Source organism: Calonectris borealis, chromosome 12, assembly GCF_964195595.1.
Source record: "Calonectris borealis chromosome 12, bCalBor7.hap1.2, whole genome shotgun sequence".
NCBI lineage: Eukaryota > Metazoa > Chordata > Aves > Procellariiformes > Procellariidae > Calonectris > Calonectris borealis.
In genome coordinates, this window is record NC_134323.1 from 694329 (window position 1) to 707355 (window position 13027).

Here is a 13027-nt window from a genome sequence, read left to right on the forward strand (position 1 = left end):
TTTTGGTAGGCTCGATGTGACGCCTCGTCCTTTGAAAGCGTTAGATGTACATTCTGTGTCGATTCTGGAGTTTGGTACTATGAAGTTACAGTCATTACTTCAGGAGTGATGCAGATAGGATGGGCTACCAAAGACAGCAAATTTCTCAATCATGTGAGTACATGTAATGTCATCTAGCCAATGATGTAATTTCAGTATTTTTCTACTTACACCACCTATGAAAATAGCTCTGGTTATTCTGTGGTAGTAACTGAGCACTTGCGCGTTTCCTTCAATTTTTCTGTACTTTCGTGAAGCTATTTTTGCTGAATTTAGTGGTACAAGAAAAGGCTGTATTGTCATTGCTATAGACTGACACTGTTCACACAAGTCATGCGTAGCTGCCAGCAGTGACAGCTTGTAAGCTACTTGCTGTTGCTTTGCCCTCCCTCTCATCCAGATAACTTAGTGTCGTATTCTTAAGTAGTATTCTTCCTACTATTTTACTTTTAGAATTATGGACTTACTAGCATTAAAACAAAACGTGCCATATGCACATGAAGTCCAAACATATAGTCAAAGAATAATCTCGAATGTTAATAGAGATGTACCTAGGATTTTTTCTTAAATCTTCATGGTAACTCAGTATGGCTGTTGTAAACTCAGTATGCTGTAGCATAATTTGCTTCAGTATTTCCATAATACTAAGAAAGCGTAATGATTACTACCCAATAAACTTGTCTGCTTCAGCTTAGAGAGGACTTTCCGTATTATCAGCCTTCCAAATTTCCATTAAAGTTCATTAAAGTACAAAAGGCACGTATGGCCTAGCCTACTGCCACTGACCAGAATGGAATTACAGTGCTGGGATTTTAAGTTGACACTTCCACTGGCTGAGCTTGAGTAAGAAATGCACCTGTAGCCCTCCTTTATTGTTGTAATTGCATGGCTTTCTCCTAAACTGAATTCCAAGTAGGAACAGAAGAATTATATATACACGCACACACACTCTCTTAATGTAGAGATAAGCAGTTTAAAACTGCTCACTTCTGACATTCTACAGTCAAATGCAGAAGCTAATATGAAGATAGGCCAAGTACGTACATGTGAGTAAATATTGATGGTGGGGTATGAGAGAAATACATCAAGGAGGTGAAACAAAACACCTGTGTCAAGAAACCCAACAGGAATGGGAGAGTAGTTTTTCTCACCACTTAACTTAAGTATTTCTGTGAGTTCAGTGGTTCTTGCTCCATTTCTTCTAATTATTCATGTAAATAGCATTATTCTCTGCTGGTGTATAACATGCATATATCTCTACATCACATCCAAAGTCCAGTCCCACATTTCTAGTATGAAATTGCAAGTGTGACTTAAATTTAAAAACAAACAAACAAACAAAACCCAACAACAACAAAACAAAACCAAAAAAACACAATCAAATGTCGCGAATGAGTGGTTTAGGGGCTGCTTAAAGAATCACCATCAAAGGTATTAGCAGAAAGTGATTTTAATAGAAATTTATAAAAGTGCGACTTAACAGAGTTCGATGGCAAGGTTCACTCTATCACTTACTACATGGAGGAAGCATACAAAGGAAAATCGAAGTTAGAATTGAGCTAGAATGATTTATACAGAGACCGAGGATGGAAAAGGGTAAGGGAGACCCTCCCATTGAGTCACGAGATTCAGAGAAGACCCCCTTGCTCTCTGAAATCCTGATAGAGCTTAAGTGCGGCTGGATCCACTCCTAGTCCCAGACTTGGTCGACGGTTTATGTCTAAGGGATTTTTTACAATGAGGGTGGTGAGACACTGGCACAGGTCGCCCAGAGAGGTGGTAGATGCCCCATCCCTGGAAACATTCCAGGTCAGGTTGGATGGGGCTCTGAGCAACCTGATCGAGTGGAAGATGTCCCTGCCCACGGCAGGGGGGTTGGACTAGATGGCCTTTAAAGGTCCCTTCCAACCCAAACCATTCTATGATTATATGTGTTTAGCAGCAGTCTAAGGTTCATTCACAGTTTTAAGATCATAAGATTTTCGTAGCACTTAATCATTGACTAATTTAACATTTACAAAGTTAGTAGTCTGCTACAGCCACAACAGTGACTTAATTACAGATTCGAGATGGTAGTATTTATACTATATTTGCTAGCAGATACCTCCATCAATTCACACACACACGCACACAGGCACAAAGATAGATAAATATACAACGGTATACCTGTTAAAAATTCCCCTCGAGTCTAGTGAAATACTCACCTCAAATGTCTTGGCATTTCTCAACGGGCGAGGGCTTGAGCCTCGAGGAGTGTTTCAGCCCAGGTCCTGTTGTCAGTCGGCGATGGTCCTCCAAATACTGCGTCCCACTCGGAGGGAGATGCTGGGCACAGCCCGCTGCGGTCCAGGAGAGTGCAATGGGCCTCACTTGGGACCACTGTTTGTAGGGTTGCAAGATGATTGGCTTTAGTCATCTGTGAAAATTCTCAAGGTTTCAGTAACAATGACACCGTTCCACTTGAGCTATGACTCAGATAAGGGTGTCAGGGGTGATGAATTGTTCCCGCTCTCATCCCCCACTGGGGCCAGGCAGCAGGAGTTCCTGGTACGGTCAGTACGTCCCCAACCTCAGCTACGCAAGAGTTCCTGATGCGGTCAAGGGACGCTTCACCGCCTGACTCGTTACACCAAGGCCAAGGTTTAACGGGAGTTTCTGAGATCGTGGAGTGGCCTAGGAGAGGGGTGGGGGGGAGTGAATGCACCACCGCACCAAACAAAAATACCGTACGGACCTGACCTGAACACAGGCATTGTAGACATTGAGTGTAATGGAAACTGTTTGAAAGAAGAGGCTGTGTGTCTGCCTTCAGACAGCTAAGAGGCTTAAAAGATTTTTCCCACTTACTGTTAAGGAGCTTGGTATATATGCATTTTTCTGTCCATGCTTCCTGTACAAGGTATGAAAATAGGAGATGTCACATCTCTGAGCAGGATGGCATTTCTGTTGCTACAACTGTTTTGCTGGTGGCTAAATGCTACTGTTATTTACGTTCATCAGGTGTCTACCTGAAATACAAGGATATTATCTTCTGGGTATGTCACAAACACAGTCATCAGAGTAGCCATATGCTCTTTATTTACAGCATGTGTAACAAAAAGACTAGTCCTAAATATGACATTAAACACCCATTAGCTGGGCTTAGCTTTAATTTGGGACACCAGAGGCTTGTGTAATCAGACACTGTCTAGTATTTGCTCTCCAGACAAACCATGCTGAGCACGAGGAAGTTACCTTCTATAATGCTTTTGGGTTTCATGTTTGGCCTCTCCTACCTGACAGATTCTTCTCCCGCTCTGAAACTTCTAGTTTTGCAGTTGTCTCAGACCTTGGGACTATCACTTGATAAGCTTTTCACAAATTGAGGGAGGCTGGCACTGAGAGGGACACAACATGCAACAAATCCAGTGAAGGGACTGTGGGTTTGTTCTCCTTCTGTGTACTGTATGTTCTGGTGGCACTTGGATATCTTGTGGGGGAAGGTATCACAAGTCTGGTACTGGGACTTCGAGATAAGAGAGTGGTTACACTTCTATGTTGACTTTTTAAGGTGCAAAAAGTTAGCTATTTGAGTACTAGCCTTCAGATTTTTAAATACTTTAATAGACAGGAGTGATTTGAGCTCACAGAGAATGAAAAACACTTTGGAGACAATATCCCCTCCTTCTTTCCTCCTTACCCCTAAATAAATTCTTTTTGATGTCAAAATGCAACTAAGACTAGTTTGAAAAAAATTATCTTCATGGGGGTGGGAGAAAACCCTTCCTGCTCTTGGATGAATGGTTTAGTTGAATAAAAATAAACTTTAGCCTTTCTGTGTGAGGAATGGCTGCAGACTGAAATACTTTACTCTTTTTCTAAAGGAAGGTTATGGCATCGGGGACGATGAATACTCCTGTGCATACGATGGCTGCCGGCAGCTGATTTGGTATAATGCCAGAAGTAAACCACATTCCCATCCCTGTTGGAAAGAAGGTATTCAGTCCATCTTCTGCATCCTAACTGGATTTCTGCACAAGATTTTTTCCTCTTGCAGGCGTCTAGAAAACAGTTTGTTAGTAGGTACCAACAGAGCAGTTACTGCCTAATCCTGATGGCACTAAAGGTTTAATAATTATTGTGCCTTTACTAGTATTTGCAATGGTTTAAATGTACAAAGTGGGCACCGCACTCTTGTTTCACAATCTGTGTAAAGAGAATCTTGTTGGTTAAATGCTTTTTTTTTTTCATAGGCAGAGTACAAATCATAGCACCAACTAATGTTGCTGGACACTTAATCATAAGACTTTTTCATAGATGTTTGTAGTCCTACAAACAGGTGTGAAATGTTCCTTTCTGGGTTGAATGTTATTTTAGAGAAGTAGAAAAAAAACCTGTCTAATTTAGAGATCAAGGTTAAGGGGGAGTTGCACTGTCTTCCTTTAAATTCTTGGATAACTACTTGGACAGTAAAATTCTGTTCTTGATCGCAGCTTTGAAATCTTGGTAGGAGTCTGTGCATGCCATGCTTGTGTGAACTGTGCCGCCTTCTGTTCTATTAAAAATTTCTCCCAAGGATGGCTAAATTAAAACGCCTCTTAAAAATAAGCATATGCACAAGCATATTAGAAACTTAGACTTCAGCAAGTATGTGTTCTGAGGATATCTTCAACAGGTGTAAAATAGCCAAGGAGAGACAGAGTGCAGCTTTTTTCTGGCTTTGGCAAATACTCTGCAATACTTCTACAACTATGTAGCATTAATGCTCTGGCAGACTGAAATATTTTTTTACTATTTTGTCCTATTTTTTTTCCATTAGTTACTGTCTGTATCAATATTTCTTCCTTTATGCTTTTGCAAACAGCTGCTTTTAAGTGAGACAACTCATAGTGAGATATATGATACTTAAAACAGTAACTGTTTCAGCTGTTGGCATTTAACAGAAGTGAAATCTTTAAATTATCTTTGTTTTGCATGTGAGGAGACACAATAGGATTTCTACTAGACTTGCAAGAAAAGCAAATGATCTTCTATTTAAATGGAAACCAGCTTCCTGCCGAGAAGCAAGTATTTTCATCTGCTGTGTAAGTATGTGCTCATTTGGAAGGGCAGTGACCTGTATGGGTAATTGTTTTAATTATATGAAGTGTTTCCCATTTGAGATGTAAATTCATATTTGCTTACCTGAAGCCATCATTAAGGAGATTTTCCAACTGAAAGTTGCTTAGAAATCAGTGAGAAGGATATACTTTTACAGGTGGATTTCAGGGTCCAAAATAAATACTTTGGACCTTCCAAAGGTAGGTTCAACTTGATGTTTTCTACTGTCAAACTAGCACAGCACTGAAACAGAATGAGGCTGTAGCAAAGATGAACAAATTTCTAGCAGTGCTTGAGGATTTTTTTGATCTTTTAAAAAATAAAACCTTGGTCCTGTAAATGCTGAAGAGTGCGTATTAACTTGCTGCTGTTCACTGGGGCCAGCTCCTGTAGTAGCATATTGAATATTCATGGAGGACATCTCTTGGTAGCATTACAGAAGGGTGTTAGGCTTATTTTGCCAACTCTGTTAAAATCAACACATGGCTAATTCCTCTGACTCTCATGGAGAAGTTCAGCCTTTTAGTTCTGAAAAGATAAGCTGGTGTGATACTTGAGAGAGAAGCTCTGCAGTTTAATTAAACATTACAGTACTTTGTAAATGAATACTACTGTGCTAATAATTTCATTCACATTTTCTCTGCAAAATGAAGTTCAAAATGCAAGCAAAGAATAGTTCAAAGAGTTGCCGAGTATCTTGTCTATTCAGCTTGCGGTACTCTGCTCTTCATGTGGAGTATGTCATTTATATGCTCAACAGATTCTGTTACTTGGTTAGAACTTAGGGTATTAGTCAACTTGGGCCATTTCAGTAAATAAAACTGAAAGAGGTCATAGTTGTGGTGTTTTTACAAGGTGTCTGTGTGGCTGTGAAGACGACAGCTGTCCTGAGGTAATCCTGCAAGGGCAAGGAGGAACAGATGGGCGTTGTGCTAAGAGAGCTCAGACCTGGATTCATCCTGCACGGGTCCCACACAACAAGTGTACGAGAGTTGCAAGTTCCCCAGATTTGTGCCTGCTCAAATAAAGCAGCAGGAGCGGTGGACGTGGAGGTGTCCCCTGCAGTTGGTACTGGTCCTCACAACTCTGCTGAACAGCAGTTGTTTGGAAGAAAAATACTTCTTCCAGTGCTGAAGGAGATACCTGAGCTGATCAGTGTAAAGAGGATCAGGTTGTAGGCCGTTCAGATGTACGTATCTGCTCTTAGTGTAAGTGTGGCTAATCCTAGTTGTAGAGTAGGCAGCCTTTATTGGCTGACTCAGTAGTAAATTCAGATAAAGCCCGATAGTAACTTCAGACATTGAGAACTAAACAAGGAAAGTACGTGCAGCTGAAACTGGATGTGTTAGAGGTTTTTCTTCCAATTAGCTGTAGAACACTTCTCTTGAAGGAACTTTCTCTTTGTTTCAGGGTATTTTTTTGTCTGGTAATAATAGTAACATGTCTGGAAAGCTCTGTTGTTTAAGTCATTCTAAAATGTCTGTTCATCATATTGCAGATCTGGCTTTTTTGCTGCAGCTAGTTTCATGTCCTATCAACAATGTGAGTTCAACTTTGGGGCAAAACCTTTCAAGTACCCACCATCAATGAAGTTTAGTACCTTTAATGATTATGCCTTTCTGACAGCAGAAGAGAAAATCATTTTGCCCAGGTAATCCTCCTGTCTAGTTTGAGTGTGTCTGCATTCGGAGAAATAAAATGCCTAACTTCTGAGTTGCATAGCCTTATGTTGTACTTGGCAAAGTTAATCTTTTTTGGGGTCACGCCTCCATAGGCCTCTTTCAGAAAGGGATTAGACCATAGGCTCCAGTGCAACTTAATGAGTAGAGCAGGAGATATACAAACAAAATCCATTAAATTAAAATAATTTTTTGTAATATCAAGCTAAATTAACATTAACTAGTACTGCACAGTAAACTGTTTTTAGTATAAGTGCCTCCTGCTGTCTTAAGAATGATTAGGTTGATTGAGGAGGTATAGTCTTAATTAAAAAAGGTGTTGTATTTAAAATTGACCTAATTTATAATTTTGGCAGCATGGAGGTACTGAATGATTGTAAGACTTGAAGTTGTCCTTCTTTTCTGATCCAGATGAAAACTTCCCCGTTTGTGAATGTTATTCAAATTTAGAAGTGCTTTCCCACCTAAATATAAATCAAGCCAGACAGAAACAGGCTTGGATACATTTTTCCTTAACTTCCCAAACTTCTGGCAGGAATGAAAACTAATAGCTTTTTCTGGTTTAGGTCATTAGTAATAATTTACTGGAACACAAACAGTAATAGTGTACAGTGTAATCTGGGATATAGCGTACGCCAGATTTTCAACTTTGTCTAAAGATGGCCCTCTGGAGTGGTGCTGATGTGTGTGGTTGAAATAATCTTCTGTTGCATCTAATTAAGAGGGAGCGGGGGTTGTTGGAGGTGGGTAACCCTGGCTATAATAAAATTCAGTGACTGGTTTTGAATTATCTTGCTGTTTGATCAAGTGTACTTGAGGTACGTAAGTATCGTAGTGTTTAGAAAGAAAACAAAAAAATACCTTACTCCTGGATCCGAGTCGCACGTTGGCGAAGTTTGAGGCTTGTGGTATCGTATTTATGCAGAGAAAATCAAATGCAACTTGCAAGAGCATTTTGTACTTACGTATAGCCAGAGTAATTTACACCTGCTTGTGAGTGCAGCTGCTTTAAGTGAGAGTCTGATTTAATCCCTTAAGATGATCTGTTAGTTATCAGTCAGCCCCCTTTTCAAATTAAGTGTTCTTCTGTCTTATTACTGTCATGCACTAGGTGAGGCGTTCTGCAGCTTTTAGCTGATGATTGGATGTGATTGTTACTGATGTCATTCTGGCACTACTCTTGCAATTTTTAAGCATTAGCTGTGAGAGCTGTTATTTGATTATGCCAAAAGGTGTAGAGAGAAACTGGAGACAACTGGTTTTCTGTTGATGCCTGACTGGAGAAACTTGGCTGCCTGTGTTAGGGCCTATTTAATATATGATAGCACTGAAAGACTCCATTCAAGGTTGGGCACTGTTGCTCTTTGTGTAAACAAAGATCATCCCTGCCCTACGGCCTGAAATGTTTGGAAACGATAAGCCAATCCTAAATTAAAAGATAGCTTTGATCTTAAAAGTGATAGGAAAAAAAAGGCAAGGGCCTGAGTGGACCCTACTTATCCATCACAGGAGTTAACATAAACTTAGGTAGGGTTGTGCTGAATTTAATGCATGCAGTGTTGGGGCATAGTCTGAGCTAGACACGTCACCCTGCCATTGAACAGTTTTGATGTGTAGTGTATGTGTTCCAAATTTGAAACGCCTTATTTCATCAGGTGGTGGGATTTTTATCCATTTACTCTGCCTTGTGGCAGCTGCCATACTGGGCTGTTGATTTTATTTTCAATTTCTATTCTTTTAAACTGTGTTACAGCATTATAGGGTTTCTGAATTTTGTTGATACATGGGTTTGCGTGGTTTACTTGTGGGGTTTTTTTTTCTTAACTCTTAAAAGTACACAGTTATTAAAGAAGAAATTTTTTGAAGTGTTCAGCTGTGGGAGCTAGAAGAATTCTAATCTAACACCCTCTTTGTCCCTTTCTGACAGACCAGAACAGGGAGTCGAAGACTGTTCTGAACATCTCTGGGTGTGTTAAGCCTATTTTGTGGGAAGTTATGGTCGATGTTTATCAGCAGTAGTGTTGAGTAGCACAGGCAAGTGTTGCATTGGTCTTGATGCAATACTCAGAATAGTTATGAATCTACCGTTTTGAGTCAAACTAATGTGTGCGGGGGGTGTTTCTCTTTCTTCAGGCACAGGCGCCTGGCTTTGTTGAAGCAAGTGAGTATCCGAGAGAACTGCTGCACGCTTTGCTGTGATGAGGTAGCAGACACAGAACTCAGGCCGTGTGGACACAGGTAAAACCTTAAGAACAACGCAAAACCAAAGAAACAGGAAAATGTTTGTGTTTGACATTCAGCTTCAGTGAGACCAGATGCAGTCCCTGCTTATCTTGATTGACTCCCCAGCATAAAAGAAATAACCCCTCCTTTTAAGGATGTGACTGAGGTTTAAGCATAGTATTTCCACCGTTCCCCTCACCCTACCCCTGAGCAGATTTAATCCCTAATGGTGTGTTTGTGTTTGGGGTTGGGGAAGTACTGTGGCTACGTACGTATGCTACCCCTGGGCTACTGAGTCTTAATTCCCTGATATCAAAGGTTTTAGTGATGAGTCCTTGTTTAGTACTGGTGCTGTGAAATCCAGATCACGTGAGGAGAGCAGAAAATACATTATATACTCAAATAACTCATTAAATGTTCAACAAATGGATTGTCTCAAGTCACAAATTCCTCTAAAAGCTAAAAATGGGAGAGCAGTATGAGCAATACCATAGTAGCACTTTCCTGCATTTAAGCAGCCTACTAGGAAATTAATCCAGTTAAGTCCAGTTCCTTAGTGTTTTTAGAGCACTTGTGTAAGCAGGTCTAGATGCTGGAAAGTTAGAGATGTGCCCGGTGTGTGTCAACAAGTGGAGACAGCTTCACGCAGGGCGCTGGGACTGACGTTCTCCAGACCAGAGCAAGTGTTAAGCTTAACAAAAGCGTGCAAGTGTAATCCCGACCAACTGCACTAGCAGTTTCAGGTCTGTCAGATGCTGAGCAGCAGGAGCTCCTCTCAAAGCCTGTGGATCCACAACACCCAACGTGCGATTCCTAATCTCCACACTGAACGACTTATCTTGACTGCGTTTCTAGCAGGCTAACTAAACTGCTTAGTGCTTGGATTTTTTTTTGGTTAGTTTTTCATACTGTAAATGCAGGCTTTAACTGATTTTTCTCTTCTCCAGTGACCTGTGCATGGAGTGTGCCTTGCAACTGGAGACCTGCCCTTTGTGTCGACAGGAAATACAAACCCGAGTCAGACAGATCTCTCACATTTCATGACACACGTGGAGAAATACCACAGACTTGTTTGTAATGAACTCCAACCAATACTGAAAGGGGAAAGCATCTCTAACCAATCTTTACGCACATAGAACCATAGCCATGGCCAGATTTCATGCTGAACTGTAATATGTTTATCTTAAAAATGAAATCTTTAATAAGCTATTTCAAGTTGCCAGCAATGGGAACTGGTTTCAACAGTAAGGAGAGCTGGTAGGTCAGCGTGCTATGGCTATTGGTTCCTCCAAGCAAGACCATAGGAGAGTGTCTCTCTTCTTCCCCCTTTCCTTCTCGCCTGTCGCAAGTGCTGAAAAAAGTTGCACTGGAAGTACACGTACAATGCATTTTAGAAAAGAAGAGAAAAGAAGTATCTCCTAAAACAGGGCTGTTCTGTCTTGTGCTCGAAAGTCTCTATTTTTGGCAGAAGTCAGTACTAAAAAGAGAATGCCAGTGTTTTCCTGTTTAATGTAGCCTCCTGCTGGTCAGAGACTCTGTATCTTCCGACAGTGGATATTAAACTGCTCAAAGACTTAATCTGTACACAGACTGATTTGAAAAGACAGTGTGGAGACTGTAGAGAAACTCACGTTTTAATAACTTGGTGATTCCAAAGAATGTTCTGATTTGTTTTTAAACGTTAAAAGATCGGTGGTATTTTCAAGTACATAATGTTTCTGATGCTTTTAACTTCAGTACCCACATTTTTTTGTGAGGATATAATTTTCAGGAGGTATTCTTAACTAATTATAACGCTGGACTGGAATTAATTTGATATTCTGGGTATTTTTTAAGGTATCATTGAACATCTTTTTTAATCAGTGTTGTTTTTGAAAGTTATGTTCACTTTGGAAATATTGAGCTATCTTAAAAGATTGGAGAAGAATTTTGGGCCAGTTTATTTAAAAAAAAAAAAAAAGAAATGTTATTTGGATAAGTTCAGTCTTATTCTGTAACTTTTTAAAAATGCACCTTGCTTGCCATGTGTCAGTCCTGCTCTGAGCAGGTTTGGGGCCACACTTCATATTTTTGGTAGGGATCATACAGTGGGAATCTCTGCTCCACTTAATTACACATTTGTGATGTTTGTATGTTAAGAATGCATTTCAGCAGGCAGATTTTGACTGTTTTACTAGGTTTCTACAAGGAATCAGGGTTCACAGCTGGTGTCAGTGAAGTAGCACAAAAATTGGTGGAGTTATGCTTATTTTGCACCAACTGAGGATGTGACTCGGTCTCTTCCAAGACTTGTACACGTTGCTTTTTTTTTAAATTATCTGGCTATATAGTAGAACTTTGCTAATTCACACATAACTTACACCAAAACCATCCCACCTCTTGGCAGTGATTCAACAGCAGAGGCTGTTGTAGTGAATTCTCATGCTGTGATGTATCATTTTTGAAACTGTTTATCTTTATTGTACTATCAAGTATTAACAAAGCAGAGCTGAGGCTGCTTCTTCCTCTTGCTTCCTACTGACCTAAATAGGAGCTGAGAGCTCTGCACACAGGTCCCAGAATCAAGCTCTCTAGCAACTCCTTTCACCTTCTGCCTTTGCTAACTCAAGGTGCTGAATTTCATCCAGAGATTTAAAAAAAAAAAAAAAGTGTCTCCATTGAACATCTGAAGTACGGTGTGTGAATTGGGAAAGTTCTGTCTATCATTTTCTTGTTGACTTCTTTCCAAATACAGACTAAATCCAAAAACGGAGTGCTGGTTAGTCTTTTTGCTAAAATGCAAATTCTCTTCCACCCTGGATGCCTGTTTTGATTGCAGTCAGACTGGCAACTCCGTGCCATGGGGACCTCATTCCCTCACTGACTGTGCTTCACGATGTTTTGCTGTAATCCACGTTGCCAGTCAGGGCTGAGTCCCTTCCTCTTCGGTGCTGAATGGGCAAACGTGTGAGCACCATCACTGCCACAAGGATACTAGAATTTCAGAATCACTTGAAGTTTTAAATGCTTCCAAATGCAATGATCGGTTTTTATCCCTAAGGTACGAAGATACAAACCATACTTTAGGGAAGAGGTGGGACAGAACCATTTTGAACTCTGCCTTAATAGATTCTAGTAACTTCAGGGCTTTGGTTTCCCTGGCCAGGATTAACTGAGGTAAAATTTTCAGAAGTGCCTAGGACTCCTGATTCGTATCAACTGCTGTATGAGATTAAGCTCTTAAGGCCCGGGTCCACAACGGCTTCTAGGTGTCTGGTGTCCCCTTGAAATGGAGGTGACCAAAGAGCCTCGCTGCCTTTGTGGACGCGGGACTAAGTGCCTGCATTCTTTGTTGAAAAGATGTGTGAATGCTTTGGAAAATTTTGCCCCAGACCGTCTTCCATGCAGCTGGTGCTGGGCAGAGGAAGCCAACGGTGCCAGAGGAGGGAGCTGTGTTGCAGAGAACTGTCCTGTTCATTTCACAAAGGGAAAGACTGTACAATTCGACTGGCTTTCTGCTGAAATCCATGATGGGGGCGTCTTTGTAAAGCTCGATCCTCCGTGACCGCTGTGGTGCCCCCCTCGGTCCCTGCACGCCCCGAAGGTTCTGGGGCCGGGGCGGGGAGGCGGTGGCTCCGCAGGCCCTCAGAAGGGGAAATGAATTGTAGCGAAGTTGTCCACTCAACAATAAAAACGTCTTGAAGGCTATCTGTTGTTCTTCAGTTCTTTCGCCGGGGTTACAAACGTTTCGGATCCGGGAGGTGCCGGCAGCCGCGGAAGCGAACAAGAAGTTGGCTGTGAGGCGGCCAGGCAAGCCCGGCGCCAGGCCGGTGTCCGCGCCCGTGTGAAACGTTACGCCCAGGTTAGGGCTTGTGCGCCCGAGGCCTTGCCTCGGAGAGCTGGCTGCCCTCTGGCCCTGCTCTGGAGGGGAACCCACTTCAGCAAGGCGAGGGGCTGCGTGCGCCATAGCGAGGACGTTGCCTATGTTTAACTTCTATGTCCTTCCTAGGACAGGCCCCTGACGCTCA

General features: G+C 41.5%; 1 protein-coding gene across 6 annotated transcripts in view; it reads left to right on the forward strand.

Annotated features, from left to right (window-relative positions):
* The window catches only part of RSPRY1 (ring finger and SPRY domain containing 1), a 40834-nt gene extending 28127 nt beyond the window's left edge, over nt 1–12707 (forward strand). For 4 of the 6 annotated variants that reach the window (XM_075160815.1, XM_075160817.1, XM_075160814.1 and 1 more), the window contains 6 exons: nt 10–153; nt 3903–4014; nt 5000–5102; nt 6617–6769; nt 8931–9035; nt 9968–12707. In XM_075160815.1, coding sequence (XP_075016916.1) covers nt 10–153; nt 3903–4014; nt 5000–5102; nt 6617–6769; nt 8931–9035; nt 9968–10064 — 714 coding nt within the window. In that variant the 3' untranslated portion in view covers nt 10065–12707. Of the gene's footprint in view, nt 1–9; nt 154–3902; nt 4015–4999; nt 5103–5973; nt 6553–6616; nt 6770–8930; nt 9036–9967 lie in introns of those variants that run through there. The other 2 variants (XM_075160818.1, XM_075160819.1) reach the window with 2 other exon arrangements.
* The last annotated feature ends 320 nt before the right edge of the window (nt 12708–13027 follow it).